General features: G+C 40.7%; 1 protein-coding gene across 1 annotated transcript in view; it reads right to left on the bottom strand.

Moving 5' to 3' along the window:
* Positions 1–16,992, bottom strand: part of LOC126262711 (ral guanine nucleotide dissociation stimulator-like 1) — a 394,400-nt gene that overhangs the window by 37,495 nt on the left and 339,913 nt on the right. The window contains exons 7-8 of the mRNA XM_049959494.1: positions 15,909–16,121; positions 1,767–1,877 (exon numbers count right to left, since the gene is read on the bottom strand). Coding sequence (XP_049815451.1) covers positions 1,767–1,877; positions 15,909–16,121 — 324 coding nt within the window. The remainder of the gene's footprint in view (positions 1–1,766; positions 1,878–15,908; positions 16,122–16,992) is intronic.

Here is a 16,992-nt window from a genome sequence, read left to right as displayed (position 1 = left end):
CCCAGCATTTCTGCCAATCTTCAAATACATGCTGGATATCACTTTTTGAGAGGTCCTTCAAAATCACCTCCGCAGCCTTCACCACTGTGATTGATAATGCCTCCCATGAAGGCATTTCTTCATGTTAGGAAATAGAAAAAAAATCACATTGGGCTAAACCCAGACTATAGGGAGGGTGAGGGATGCACTTCACGTTGATTTTTGTGGGTTGGTAATGAAGGAGATTTCCACAATGAGCTTTGCTCTTTGCTCTCAGGATCAAAATGATCTAGCCAAGTTTCATCACCAGTGATTATGTTTGAAAGAAACTCTGGCTCTTCCTCTAACATCAACTTTAACTACATGCAGACCTGCACACAAATGTCCTTTTTGTTCAGGAATCAACAGTCTTGGAACCCATCGTGCACAAACACGTGTCACGTGTAATTTTTCTGTGAGCAGCATGTGGGTGGCACCCTATGAAATGTTCAGTATTTCAGAAAGTGATCTTAAGGTAATTTGTTGATCCTCTCTCACAATGACAGCAGCAGTGTTGATGTTTTCTTCCACAAGAGCAGTAACTGGAGTACTGGGTCCACCTTCCTTTGAAATTGATTGTCTCCCCTTTTTACACATTTTTAACCACCTTTGAGCTGTGCTGTAGGGAAGAACAGACTCCATAGGTCTCCTGTAACACTGTATAGGCCTCAGCTGAAGATTTGTTGAGACAAAAGCAGAATTTCAAAGCCGCATATTGTTCCTCACGTTACCTCCATTGCAGCAGTATGCAATACTGAACATGTCTGACATTGCATGCCTCACACAGGTGGGGACCAGGAGTTCCAACAATGAAACTACTATGGTGTGTTTGTTGCACATTAAGCTAACAGAATATCATGAGCTTAAATTTTAGCACGAAAAATTATGATCATTCTTTATTGAACAGCCCTCATATGTTAACATAACATCTACACTTTCGAGAGGATGTTTGTTTTCACACCTCACTATTATCTCAGTACACCAGAATCCACTACATAACAAAATATTCTTAAATGAAATCCAGAGACACAGTTATTCATTAGGACCTGCCTACTAGTTTTCTTGTATGAAAGCACTGAACTCATCTCTTACAAATAATCCACAAAGGCATTCTCAATCTACATGGTGCTTTCAGTTCTATGTCAGATCTTCTGAAACCTTTGGACTTTATTTCATATTTTGATCACCCACAATAGTAGAGTCACTCTGTAGATTAGTATAGTGTGCTGAGATAATACTGAGGTGTGAAAACAAGTATAACAAATAGCGGTTTTCCCAAGACTTAGCCTCACATCATTTTATCAAATTGTTAAAACACACACACACACACACACACACACAAAGAAAAAACACTGTACCAAACACTCTAGATTCTTGGAAGTTTTATTGCCTGTGAAGCATCTTTGAGAAACTTTTGGAAAAAAAGTGTAACTCTGTTACAGGAATTTCATCGATCTGTTTTACATGGTGCATTCCTATATATAACAATGGGCTACTAATGTGAGACGATATGATAATTGTAAGTATGGAAAAAACAGTTACTTGAATTACTTTTACAATAACTTCAGAATGGCCTTACTATATGTGTTTTAGCTCATCTCATTTCCCTTCAGTATCTTTCTTGAGAGCTTTACTAGTCAATGTTTGTTGTAAACTAATCTGATCAATAAAGCACTTTAATTCTTTTACACTAATACAGTTACATAATCACATGCTACAACACAGAGTAATAATTAAAGTTACTATACCTTTTCCCTGGGTAGAAGCTGCCATGATTTCTGCAGTCTATACACAGGATTTGACTGTAGCCCAGAAATGATTGCTTTTAATGATGAGAAATTTTTCAGTATTCTTAACTCCTGAAAACAAAGGAAACATTTTTATTTAGAACTTTTGTCACTGATGATAATTCAGCTGGTATTAATATGAAGACAATGTGTCAGAACTATAATAAGGAATTGAAAAGAGTGCACATTGATTGAAATTGGAATACTATTGTTAAATTTAATTGTACTTAGAAAATATTTGAGAAAATGATTATAAGGTACAGTTGCAAAGGTAAAATTGGTCAGGTATGGTCCTATTGGAGGTGGCATGCCTCTGACTTTCTCCGAATTGACTTACTCGTCCAGTTACAGGGGGACTTACATTTAAACATGGTCTCTTAAGCACAGGAGGATTTCACATTTCTCACATTAATAAATCATTGCCACAGTTGAAAGAGATAATACAAACTTAGGATCATATACCACACCTTTGGATTTATAGTCTTACTCTTATTCACAGAATCACCATGGTGCACTAAAGTGACTATAAAAGAGTATACAGTCTTATACACAAAAAGTACCTCTATTTACTAGATGTAACAGGCAGGAGCAAAAACAGCAGATGACAGAAGTGGGTTTCAGTAGAGTAGTCAATCATGGCCTCAATTCCAGATACACACAGCATGACATGACAAGAGGGACATAAACAATGAAATTTTCCAATCATGTCAAAGGGAACACAGAGCACAGCTGGAAAATTTAAGGTAACTGAAGTTTTAGAAATGAAAAATTGTGCTCCTCTAAAAATAGATAGGAAGTATCATATCAGTGCACACTCTGCTGCAGAGTGAAAAGTCATTCTAGAGAAAGGCTGTTTCCTGTCACTACAATATCAACTATTCAAAACTGAAATCAGTCAACTCACATAAATACGTGGATGTAACAGTTTGTGCTGATATGGAATGGAAAAATCACATAGACTCAGTAGATTTCAGAGCAGGTGGCAGACAAAGGTTCTTTGATTGAATACTGGGAGAATGAAGTAGACTGGTTAAAAACATTGGTGTATGCCATATCTTAGAAGCATGTGACACCCACACCAACTAGACCAACAGTTGATTTGAATATATACAAAGAGGAGGATCACAAATGGTCACAAGTTTGACTAACAGAAATACTGAAAAACCTTACTTAACAGTAAAATGCTTGAAAATGGGCAACAACTATCATGTTAAAGACTAATTACACGGTTTTAAGAACCAGTATTAAGTGAGGAATCTAAGAGTAAATTACAACTCCTATGTATTACTCCTGTAGCCACTATGAAAAAAAGATCAGATAAATTACAGTACATACAGAGGTATTTAATCAATCATTCTTCCAGCAACCCATATGTGAATGGAATGGGAAGGAATCTTAATATGTAGTGCAATGGGAAACACCTCTACCATGCATTTCACAATGGTCTGCGAAATGTGAATGTAGGTGTAAAGCAGAGTGAAGTTAGATTCATGAAGGGCATAGCGAATTTCAAAAACAGAGAAAAAGGAAAGCTGCAAATGGGGTTGTCATTTCCAGAGAAAAAATAATAAGAGAAACCCAAAGCAATGCAAATATAGATATGAAGGCACTGAACACTATCCATTTCTCTCTCCCTCTCCCTCTCCCTCTCCCTCTCCCTCCCTCCCCCCCCCCTCCCTCTCTCTCTCTCTCCCCCTCTCGGGAAACATTCCACATGGGAAAAATATATCTAAAAACAAAGATGATGTGACTTACCGAACGAAAGCGCTGGCAGGTCGATAGACACACAAACAAACACAAACACACACAAAATTCAAGCTTTCGCAACAAACTGTTGCCTCATCAGGAAAGAGGGAAGGAGAGGGAAAGACGAAAGGATGTGGGTTTTAAGGGAGAGGGTAAGGAGTCAGTCCAATCCCAGGAGTGGAAAGACTTACCTTAGGGGGAAAAAAGGACGGGTTTACACTCGCGCACACGCACACATATCCATCCACACATATACAGACACAAGCAGACATCTCACAAGCAAACTCTTTCTCTTTCTCTTTGTCTTTAAATATGTCTGCTTGTGAGATGTCTGCTTGTGTCTGTATATATGTGTGTGTGTGTGTGTGTGTGTGTGTGTGTGTGTGTGTGTGTGTGTGTGGGCGTGTGCGCGAGTGTAAACCCGTCCTTTTTTCCCCCTAAGGTAAGTCTTTCCGCTCCCGGGATTGGAATGACTCCTTACCCTCTCCCTTAAAACCCACATCCTTTCGTCTTTCCCTCTCCTTCCCTCTTTCCTGATGAGGCAACGGTTTGTTGCGAAAGCTTGAATTTTGTGTGTGTGTTTGTGTTTGTGTTTGTTTGTGTGTCTATCGACCTGCCAGCGCTTTCGTTCGGTAAGTCACATCATCTTTGTTTTTAGACATATATACATACGAGGGTTGCCCAGTAAATAATGCCCCATATTTTTTTTCTCCAGAAGTATTTATTCCACAACAATCAAATTTACATATGTGAAAGACTGATGTTTTGTCTACTTGCTTTATTTTTCCACATAATCTCCTTCAAGTTCGACGGCCTTTTTCCAGCGAGACACAAGAGCTTGTATTCCCTGCCGGTAAAAATCTTTACTCTGCCTACAGAGCCAGGTTGTCACTTCGTGAATCACTTCTTCGTCATCGGCAAAACGTCTTCCACGAATGAAATTCTTCATTGGCCCAAACAAGTGAAAGTCTGAAGGAGCCAAATCGGGGCTGTAGGGCGGATGGGGTAACACTATCCAACCCAGTTTCGCGATGTGTTCACAAGTCCTCAAACTTGTGTGAGGACGAGCGTTATCATCTGAATCAAAACATCCTGTGGGTTAACATGACGCCCAAGGCGCCGGAAGCGCTGCTTAAGTTTGTCATAAGCCTCTGAATTAATGGTACTGCCTTTTGGCATCACATCAATGAGAATTACGCCCTCGCAATCCCAAAACACAGTCATCATGACTTTTCCGGCTGAAGGACCTGTTTTGAATTTTTTCTTCTGTGGAGAATAAGCATGACGCCATTCCATCGATTGTCTTTTTGTTTCGGGCTCAAAATGATGCACCCAAGTTTCATCACCTGTCACAATCCGTGACAAAAAGGCCTCCCCGTCAACGTGAAAGCGTCGCAACAAATCGAAAGAAACGTCTTTTCTTTGGGATTTGTGATCGACAGTAAGACACCGAGGAACCCATCTTGCACACACTTTTGAGTATCCAAGCTGATTGATAATCACATCCACACTTCCTTTGCTTACTGACAACTCCAGTGCCAATTGTCGAGTCGTAATGCGTCGATCCCGTCGAATGAGAACATCAGCCCGCTGCAACATGTCAGGCGTGACAGCCGTGGGAGGCCTTCCCGACCGCGGCAAATCTCGGAGCTCCGCAGCACCGCCCTCTGATGCTTTCACCCTCTGTGCCCAGCGACCAACAGTACTCCTATCGACTGCAGATGTTCCGTAGACGTTGCACAAGCGTTTATGGATATTGCCCACGGTTTCTTCCTCTGCTACGAGAAATTCAATCACTGCACGTTGTTTCTGACGGATGTCACTTGCAGACGCCATTTTAGAACATTCCTACACCACCGCTCTCTGTCAGAGGAAATTGAAACTTTGCGTACACACGCGGGAAACTTCAAATAACTCACACCTAAAGTTTCACATTTCTAATATTTTTTATTTCGGAGAAAAAAAATATGGGGCATTATTTACTGGACAACCCTCGTACACACACACACACACACACACACACACACACACACACACTTCATCAAAGATTATGCTACTGTCACCACACCAATGACCAAGGTACTGAAAAAAGGAGTACCTTTTTAGTGGATTGTGTAATGCGAGGCAGCAATGTGGCACATTAAAGATGTTTTGATGTGTTATCCTCCAGTGATATATCCCAACTCTTTCTTTTTTTAAAAAAACTACTACTACTACTACTACTACTACTACTACTACTACTTTTATCTTATCCTGTGATCTATAAGCCGCATCTGTCACATCTGTTCGAATTGTATGCCTATGGAGTATCATCCCAGTTGTGCAACTGTATTTCTGATTTCCTGTAAGAAAGGTCACATTTTGCAGTACCTGATGGAAGATTATTGAGTGAAACAGAAGTGATATCTGACATTCTACGTGGAAATGTTATGAGCCCTCTACTGGTCTTCGTCTACATAAATGATTTAGGTGACAATCTGGACAGCCCTTTTAGATTGATTGCAGATAAGGCTGTCATTTATGTCTAATAAAGTCATCAGAAGATAAATACCAATTGAAAAATAAATTAGACAAGACATCTGTATGGTGCAAAGTGTGGCAGTTGACCATAAATAATTAAAAGTGTGAGGTCATCCACATGAGTGCTAAAAGGAATCTGTTAAATTCCAGTTATACAATAAATTTCACAAAAGTGAAGGTTGCCAATTCAGCTGAAGGTTGCCAATTCAGCTGAAGGCTGCCAATTCAACTACATACCCAGGACTTACAATTATGACCAACTTAAATAGGTAAAATCACATAGATAATATTGAAGGGAGAGTGAACCAGAGATATTGGCAAAGCACTAACAAGTTGCAACAGAGCTACTAAAGAGATGCCTACACAATGCTTGTCTATCATCAGCTAGAGTACTGCTGTGCAGTGTAGGATGCTTAACAGATTGGATTGACGGAGGACATTGAAAAATTTCAAAGAAGGGCATGTCATTTTGTACTCTCATGAAACATGGGTTAGAGTGTCAAGGATATGATACATGAGTTGGGGTCTCAACCTTTAAAACAAGGGTGGTTTTTTTTTTTTTTTTTTTTTTTTTTTTTTTTTTTTTTTGTTAATGTGAGATCTTTTCAAAAAGTTTCAATAACTATCTATCTCCTGCAAATGCAAAAATATTCTATTGATGGCCATCTATATAGTAAGGAGTGACCATCATGACTCTTATTTTGATTAATCAGAGCTCACAAGAAAAGATTTAAATGTTCATTTTTCCTGCATGCTGTTCAAGAGGGGAAATGTTGAGAAATAGTGTGAAAGCAGTTTATGGGGATACTGACTGTGACATGGATCACTGGCAAATGAGGAAGAGCACATATGTGGATGATTCAAAGACTTCAGTGCATTTTGAGCTATGGTACATCATGGACAAGCTACTGTATTGCATTTTATAAATAAAATATATGTGCAATTAATCACTGACTCCATTATTGGGACATTCCTTGTTGCCCTGTAAGGAATACTTCCATAGTAGTGGCACTGTGTCAACTGCGAAACATGTCTTGCAAGTGTTTGTAAGAACTATCTTAATGTACATTAACAATGCAGCTAACTTTTATTGTAAATACAGCTCTACCAGCTTCACAGAACTTTGCATCAAATCTGGTACAAGCATATGGAATAGGTTCCCCAGCATGTGAGTGGTTCAAAGACTTCTGAAGTACTAGAACACAGTACGTTGTCCTTAACAGCGAGTGTTCATCAGAGACAAGGGTATCATCAGAAGTGCCCCAGAGAAGCCTCAGAGAACAGCTGTTTATTTTCTGTATACATAAATGATCTGGTGGATAGGACAAGCAGCAGTCTGCAGCAGCTTGCTGATGATGCTGTGGCGTACAGGAAGGTGTCATGATTGAGTGACTGTAAGAGAACACAAGACAACTTATAAAAATATTTCTAGTTGTTGCAATGAGTGGTAGCTACCTCTAAATGTAGAAAAATTAAAGTTAATGCAGATGAGTAGGAAAAACAAACCCACAATGTTAAAATACAGCATCAGTAGTGGTCTGCTTGATAAGGTCACGTCATTTATAATGACGTGACTGGGTATAACACTGCAAGTGATATGAAATGGAATGAGCATGTTAAGGATTGTAGTAGGGAAAGAAAATGGTTCACATCAGTTTATTAGGAGAATGTTTGGAAGTTTGGTTGATCTGTAAAGAAAACCCTCATATAGGACACTAGTGCAACCTATACTTGAGTACTGCTTGAGTATTTGGGATCTGCACTAGATCAAACTGAATGAAGAAATCGAAGCAATTCAAAGACAGACTGATAGATTTGTTACCAATAAGTTTGGACAATACGTAAGTATCTTGGAGATGCCTCAAGAACTCAAATGGGTTTTGAGGAACACACTGACAAAATTTGAGAACCAGCATTTGAAGTTGACTGTAAAATGATTCCACTGCCACAAATGTACATTTTGCACATGGATGACAAAGACAAGAGAAATTAGGGCTCATATGGGGGCATATAGATTGTCATTTTTCCCCTCATTCTGCTTGCAAGTGGAACCAGAAAGGAAATGACTAGTAGTGATACAGGGTACCCTCCGCCACGCAACGTACAGTGGCTTGCAGAATATGTACGTAGATCTAGATGAATTATTGGGTGTGAGGCATGCGTTCAGTGCAATCATTCTGTGGATCATCAACCTGTGATAAAACGCTATGCCCACACCATGAATGTGACGACATCCACCCGTATCACACATACCTACATAGGCAGTTGGGGACTACAGTGAACCAGAAGTCACGTTTCTTACCATGCAGCAGGTTCAGTAAGTTCTCTCATCACCAACATCGGCTTGGCCAACCATAATCAAGCCGCATCACAGCCAGCCACTATTCATCTCATAGGTTCTGCTACCAGCCTACACTGCCACTGTTCCAACCTGAACAAGATGTTCCATGATTTGCCACCCAATTTGTCACCCTGATTTGTCATCTAGCAGGACACACCTAATTAATCAGTGATGTCACTGTAACTCCACTTACCCACAACAATTATGATGAAGCCAAATCTGCACTGCTACAATGGCTTTCTTGGACACCCGAGCAACAATTAAAACAGGCTGTTGATGACAAACATTTCAATGATAGAATGCTGCCCCAGTTTTGGTAATGACTCTTATCTACTCTGGACATTAACCTCATGTCACATGCTGCCCTTTGGTGCTCTGGGTCATTAAACTTCCACAACAACAATTACTGGCAATGATGCCACACAAAATTGAACCCCTGGGCTAACAGTTATTAGTACAACAACACAGGCAACAAATAAATTACAAAGACACAGTACCATCACAATATGTAACCACTCAGCCACGTGACCCCCACTCTAGAGCACCTCAAGCAGAGCCGAAGATGACCGACAGTGACGTCACTGCCGCAAATCTGGGCCTCAGTTGGCAGGTGCACATGGTACCACCCCCACAGTGGACAACACTATGCCGACTACTGTCGTCGCCTCAAGGGCACAACCCTGCTTGCATCACACCCATTTATGTGACACTGCACATAACTGCTGTTCTCCCTGCAGATTCCTAAACTTCAGACACTTGCTGCCATAGATGCATTGGCTTGTGCAGAAACTTCAAGTCATCAACAGTCACTATGGGTGGCTCGAACAGACAACACAACCACCTGACTGCACACTTTGGAGGCTGACAGTGTGTCTCCAATCCAACATTACCTCAATACCAATGGAGACCACATAAACATTTGTCAAAGTGTCAGCGCAACAACTTCATGTGGCTAAAAATTCGAAGATCACAGTGCATGGATCTACCACAAGCACCTTACAGCTGTCACCTTATCACCAACTCACATGGACCATTTATGTCATAAAAACAGTAGTGGGAATCAACTTTCTCGATCACTTCCATCTCTCTCTGGACATACAACGTGCTTTGTTCATGCACTACAATACAGGCTGCTGCATCCCACAGTTACTCAGCCTGACAACCTCACTCCAACACAACACACTGCCCATCTAGGCAGCAGAATGACAATTTTGCACATGTTGACACACTTAGGGTGTGTGTTGCAAAGCCAGTAAATCTGCTATCAGCACATCGGCATTACAGCAACTGTCGCACAGCTTCTGATGTGCTCCATGCTGAGAATGTGCTTTGTACACTAGCACACCTTTGGGTCATCTCATGCACCTGCCACTGTGATGAGTGCAAGGAAGTGAACACAGCCTTACCCTCACCAGCTGACCACACCCGTCTGACCTCACTACCAGCACCTGTACAGCCAAATACTCTGAGTGTGCATTGCAATACAAAGGTTAGCACACTGCACTCTGCCTGAACATGCAGCATCTCAGACATAGGTATCACCACCCTCTCTGCTCACCCTTGCACAAAGGTGCAAGGTTGTGTGATACATAATGGCACAATGTATCCTATCTTAACAACTGCTTCACCGTCAGTATGTCAAAAGGTGCACTAACTGGCCCCTGCTAACTTACACAGGGCTAAGGTGGTGACTGAAAAATTGTTACAGGTAGGCATAGTTCATCCATCCAACAGCCCATGGGTGTCATCGATCAAATTAGTACAGAAAAAAGATGAAACTATGAGAGATTGGTGTCTACAGAGTTCTCAGCACTCGTACGGTGCATGGCAGCCACCCAGCACACAATCATTAGCAGGCATAGCTATATTCTGTCACTGATTGTAAAATAGAGTACCTATAATCCCAATGCACAAATACAATATAACAAAAACTATGATTAACATGCCTTCGATCTCTTTGAACATCCTTTTATGCCATACGGGTTGAAGAATGCAGCACTTCATTGTTGGGATATTTTTTCATTTCAGTTTCTGCTACTCCTATTTTGATGATAGTCACAGTTTTTTGGCTGTTCCCAAAGCCCAAGATCAACACCATGTACTTGACTGCACTGCCCTAAATAACAGAGGTATGGTGAACAATGAGGACAAATCTCAATTATGGAAAGGAGACACTACCTTCCTCAGGTGCACGGCGGGGATCAGACCAACCTCTGACCAAGCCGAGATCATCAGACAACTTCATCTCCTCCAGAACTATCATGAGCTCCATTAATTCTTAGGAATTTTCAACATTTATTGGTGGCATCTGCCACAAGCTCTGGCTTTATAAGCACCTTTCACTGATGCTCCACCAGGATATAACAAGCAAGAGGAAAAGAAGATTGAGTGGACTGCAGAGATGAATGATGCTTTCAAACTCACTAATGGTGCCTCGTACTCGCAATCACGCTGGCCCACCCCCTTCCAGACACACAGCTCACAGTTACTATGCATGTGAATGACACCATGGTTTGCACTGTTCTGCAACAAGTATTGGCTGGAGAAGTGCATACCCTCCAATTCTCCTCACAGAAACTTACATCTTCTTAAACCAAATGGTTGGCCTTTAACCAAAAATTCCTTACTGTTTACGAAGCAGTGACATACTTCCCTGAAGATATCAAAGAGCTTCATGCTATAGTGTTTGCAGATCATAAATCAATTGTCATTGCCATAAGGCATCTGTTTAAAGACTTCAGTCCCTGACACTACTGACAACTGGACCTTATTGCCCAGTACACTACAGGTACATGAGGTAGGTACCATAAGTTTCTGGTCTGACCTTGCTATGAGTGTGAAGGTTAAAATGCTAGGAGGGGCACTTGTGACATCTGTTAGTAGATGCGCACATGAATTGCAGCTCACTGCTAGCCTCAGTCGAATGGTGATACTCGTTTGAGTAAGATGTTGCACACTGCGGTGTTGCAATGGATAAAATAGAGTATCATACAGTTATAAAGTTCCTGACAAAAGAAGTGCTTACACCAGCTGAAATCAAAATCTGTGTAGATGGTGTTTATGGTGATGCTTCCCCTTCATACTCCACAGTGAAGGAATGGTCTCAACAGTTTTGTCTAAGTAGAGAGAGCATTACTGATGATCCATGTGTTGGTAGACTTGTTGAGTTGGTGACTGATAGTTGTTGAATGTGTAGCGCTGAGTAACAGGCTGCTGAAATGCAAGGAAATTGCAGGAAGGTTAGGGGTATCTAAAACAGCCAGTTTCCAAATCATGCATGATCATTTGCACATGAAAAAGGTTAGTGCAAGACGAGTGCCCAGACTTCTAGTTGCAGTGCAGAAGGAGCAGTGTGTGACTTGTTGCACCAAGTTCTTGGAGTTGTGCTGTGGCAACCAGAAAGAAGTACTGGAGTCCATTATTACAGGGGATGAAAATATGGTTCTTTATTATGATCCTGTGTCCAAAAGAGACTCTCTTGTATGGTGTAAACCATGTGAAGCTCCATCATGAAAGGCAAAGATCACTCGGTCCACAAATGAGGTCATGGCAACAATCTTCTGGGATTCCAGAGAAATTCTCTCAGTTGTTTTCAAATAAAGGAATACCAATGTGTACGCACAATGCTATGCTTCACTTATGCGCAAATTGCATGACTCCATTAAACTAAAGAGGGGAGAAAGGTTGTCACATGGCGATTGTCTTTTCTACAACAATGCACCAGTGCACACGGCAGCAATTCTGAAGGCTGCAGTACAGGAATGTGGCTTCTGAAGATTGACCACTCACCCATAATCCAGATCTATCTCTACTTCAAATTTAAGAAAGATCTTCAAGAAAGGAAATTTGGCAATGATGGTGAAGTGAAAGGTGCTGTAATAGGACATTTTGCCAATAAAGAACTAGATTACTTTTTCAAAGTTATAGAGTTTTTAAGTCACACATGTCAAAAGCGTATTGAAATAAAGGGTGACTTCATTGAAAAACAGCACCATTGTTTTATTTTTACAACTTTAAAAATGCAGTCAGGCTGGAAACTTTTAGAATCTAACTTGAATGACACTGGCAAAGAGATGATAACCTCATCACAAGCCAGAGTCATTTCCCTCCAATTCCACTGTGAGAAACTAGCCAATGACCAGCACAGTGACACTTTAATTGCAGAGTTTATGTGCAACCACAATACCAAACTATGAATCAGACAATGCATTGTCCCAGAGACAGAAACACTGATGTGTCTCTTAACAGGATTTGGCTGTTAGTGGCACAAAGAATATAAAGTGCAATATTTGACCAACTCAACATCCTGTTCCACCCAGGCATCAGAACCAGTCTGCCTCAATATGGAATGCTTTGTGTTGTCCAGCATCAAGCAGGACTGTGGTGCCTGGGCACAGGCATGCAGACTGTACCAAAGCCGTTAAGTAAAAAGACATGCACAGCCACAATTAGGTTGATTTGAAACTCCAAAAAACCTGTTTCAACATGGACAGCACATTTCAGCAAGCCAGGTTGGATAATTACCAATTAAGACTGCCAGTTCAGGTTGGCACTCTCCGACACCCTTGCAACCTCTGTGGAGTCAAACATAACCACACTATAGCCTATGACCTCCAGAGTAACAGGTTAGTCAAACAGTGGCACATGGCTTTCAAAGCCACCCTTAGGTGCCATGGTGGATTGTGGGCCTAAGCTGTGCCATAGGTACTACTCGGTATACCACCTATAAGGATGATCTGTAAGTGTCTCTTGATGAAATACTATATGGGAGATCACTGGTGCTTCCTGCTGATTTTGTTCTATCCACGCAGGACCCCGAGTGTACGAGCCTCCTGGCACTAGTTCAATGAATGAAAAGCTACATTAGACATATTCACGTGCCACCTCCCACTCTGCACTCAGTACCCAAGGTCTTCATATGTACAGCACTCTCCAACTGTGAGGACATCACTACAGGATGACATGGTCTGAACAGCACTACAGCCACTGTACACAGGATCCTTCAAAGATCTTATAAGAGGCATTCATGTGCCTGACAGTCTGACTGATGACAAACCAAGTTTTGATTAACTGCCTGAAACCAACATTGGTTCTCCAGAACACCACCACCTCAAATGCAATGAGCAGCACCAACAACTACCAACCACTACCCAGAGCATGGACGGCCAATCCCAACACAGCCCTCCCTGTCATCATTAGGCTCAATCTTAGCAACTTCAGCCCTGATGACATTACCATCAAAATGGTAAATAATGATCTACCACAGCCCTCAATGGAGGAGCTCTGACAAGCGATGTTGCACACATCTGATGCCTTGACCATCCGCACATATAAAGACACAAACAGACATATGAAGGCACGACTGACATCTCTGCCCAAACTCTTTGCCTTTACATATGTGTGTGTGTGTGTGTGTGTGTGTGTGTGTGTGTGTGTGTGTGTGTGTGTGTGTGTGTGTGTGTGTGTGTGTGTGTGTGTGTGTTTTCCGCTCCCGGGATTGGAATGACTCCTTATCCTCTCCCTCAAAACCCACATCCTTTCACCTTTCCCTCTCCTTTCCTCTTTCCCGATGAAGCAACAGTTTGTTGCAAAAGCTTGAATTTCGTGTGTATGTTTGTGTTTGTTTGTGTGTCTGTCGACCTGCCAGCACTTTCGTTCGGTAAGTCACATCATCTTTGTTTTTAGATACATCTTTGTTTTTAGATATATTTTTCCCAAGTGGAATGTTTCCTTAGATTTAATCATGAACCATTTTGTCCACCTGTTACCCAAGTTCGCTTTTATCAAATTTTGATAGGTATCACTATTTAAGTGTACTAGTACAGTCAGTTTTAATCTCAATTTGTCAACTGACTACCCCACTTCACATAAAGGAGTAGTAGTCATTTGATTTGTATCAATTTGTTAAGGAGCAACTATCCTGCTTGAAAAGTAGAAAATAGAATGTAGTTTTAGAGTATACTGCCTTCAGCGGTATCTTGACAGTATTTGCAGCTAGTTTAATATTTTGTTTGAGTTACCTGATTATAAATTAGTTAATGCCTGATGATCAACACATCCTCTTAAATCTATCTGTTAAAATCAGCGTAATAACTGTGAAAGTTCTATATTTTCATTGACAACTCCAAGACCGTTATACATAGTTCTTGTGTTTTATAAATGACAAAATATGGATCTACATTTGGTATGACCCCAAATTAAGATTATGCATATTTGAAGGCTACCACATTGCTCCTCTCCTATTTTGTAATGATCTCCAACATAACTTCAGTATCAACAATAATCCCCTTCACTTTTTTCACTGATTTTTTTACTAGAATTTTGATGAAACTTACTTTGAAAAGTTATGCACTTCTGGATTAAATGAGATGTTAATCATTAATGAATAGAGCCCTTCCAAATTATACCCCTTTCATTGAATGATGCAGCCCTTATAGCACCCTCTAATGCCCACTGGACAGAGTGTAGAAGATCTGTACCACCAATTCCTGATGCACGTGCTACCAAGTGGGCAACACAACATCCATCTTTAGCACAGTTGCCTCACTGCTACACCCCACTGCACTGCCGCACCACTCCTTTGGTCTTTGAAGCCTTGTCTCCACAGACAGGTTGCGCAACCTCCGGCCCCATCGTCAGTTATGCCTGCTAGAGTGTCCAATTATACATTTTTGTGAAGTTAAGTCCCAATACCAACAAATTTCAGATTGTTTAATACTCACCCTCCTGTAGCCAGTAAGTCTAACAATCAGGCAACCCATTTTTCCAAAAAGCATCTGACAAAATATTGTAAACTTGTGAGTTGCCACTCCCGTGGTAAGGCAGAGGGTTGTTCAGGTGGCCACCTGCTTGATGGAATTAATGAATGTTTGATTAGATATTCTGAGTTCTCAAATTGTCATTCTTTTGCACTCCGAGTTGCTGATCATATGCAAGACTGTTCCCATGACTTTTGCGCCAAACCTGGCCTACATTGCAGGTCGAGAATAGCTCCCACTGGTTAGAGGTTTCTGGCGAAGCACACTTTACAAGCACTGCCTGTAACAGGCAACAGGAAGGATGGAAAGACAGTCACATGAGGTTCTGAGCAATGTGGGCACAGTGCCAGTTCCAGCAGGAATTCCTCTCTCTGCCCTCAGTCTCTGACCTGACAACACACACCTTCCTTCACACTCCTAACATTCCAGATATTGATCTGTCTTGACTTAGCCGCGATAGCTTTTATGAGTAGCTGGTGCCACGTTTGTCTTCCGTAGGCATTCCCCTTGTATCTTTTATATTTAAATATACCATGCTTTTTACCTGTTTAATTCTCCTATTATCATTTGCAGCTACCATTACTGGGTTCCCACTCCCTCATCCTATCCTGCACCTGTTCGGTATATAAGTGGATTAGCAACAGACATTCTGGTGTTAGGCTGATATTTTATTTGTATCGAGCTAAATTCAGGATAAGTTACTGGCTATATTCTCTTAACATCTACAGTTATACGTACCTGAGCAATGTCTATCCATGTTGTTATCACCTTTGCCCTTTCACTTGGTCGGATGTCAGGATCCATAAGGACTGTACTGATGACACGGAATGAAACAGCATTGAACTGATTTACAGTGGCCAGCACTGTTGCAGCTTCATGGCTTCTGTTCTTGTCACGTCGTGACCAAATGGCACCAAGACATTGGTGAGGAACAAGTTTTTTGAACAGCTCCTGTTTTAAATGAAATGGTTTATTTTAATAGACATCTATTTTTATATCTGTTGAGAGATATAAAATGAATTTTTACCTGAAACATACATTACATTAGTTTTAAAAGCCCCACATTATTTTTTTAAAAAATCCCACATTCATGAAAAGAGCTATAATGCTTCCTATTTATGTTTTTACCTAGAAACAATAAAAATTAGGTATAAATCAGCATTATTTCACAATTTAATCGTATTTCTCATACACCATTACACAATCATAGAACTCAAATGGCACTTTAGTACACAAGGAAGTAATCAGTGGCATCTCAATGTCATCAGTTCATCAGAAAGTCGTACAAGCAATTAACTATCCAACCATATTGTCCAGAAAGTTTATGACTTCCAGTTAGAGTCAGCTTATGCTATCTAAGAATACAAATAACTTTTCGATCAGGCTGTACTGTGTCACCGTCTGCCAGTGGCACTATCCAACAGCAGTATTGTGGAGTATGCAATTACAAAAGCACATTCCATACTGTTAATGTCATATCTTTCAAAAACAGAGCCACTGCTCCTTCAGTACTCTCTGTGGAATTCAATCACATTAAGCAAGTCTCATAACAACATATTTGAATGAACAACAATGGGTATTTCATATTAACCTCCTTTTGCTAAAATTTGTAAGATTTATTATTAAAGTGATGTAAAACATATATTCATCCTTTATATATCTATATTGAGATAAGCCTATCTTCAAATTTGACACAATTCCTACTGTTAGGTTTTGCATTATGAACAAAGTTTCTCGCAACACCACCTATGTATCAAATATTCACAGTATTTTTCCTTGTCAAATTAGATGGCATAGGTCAATAAATTTTGAGCTGTTAAAG

Source organism: Schistocerca nitens, chromosome 6, assembly GCF_023898315.1.
Source record: "Schistocerca nitens isolate TAMUIC-IGC-003100 chromosome 6, iqSchNite1.1, whole genome shotgun sequence".
NCBI classification, from domain to species: Eukaryota; Metazoa; Arthropoda; class Insecta; order Orthoptera; family Acrididae; genus Schistocerca; species Schistocerca nitens.
This window is presented reverse-complemented; position numbering and strand designations above follow the sequence as displayed.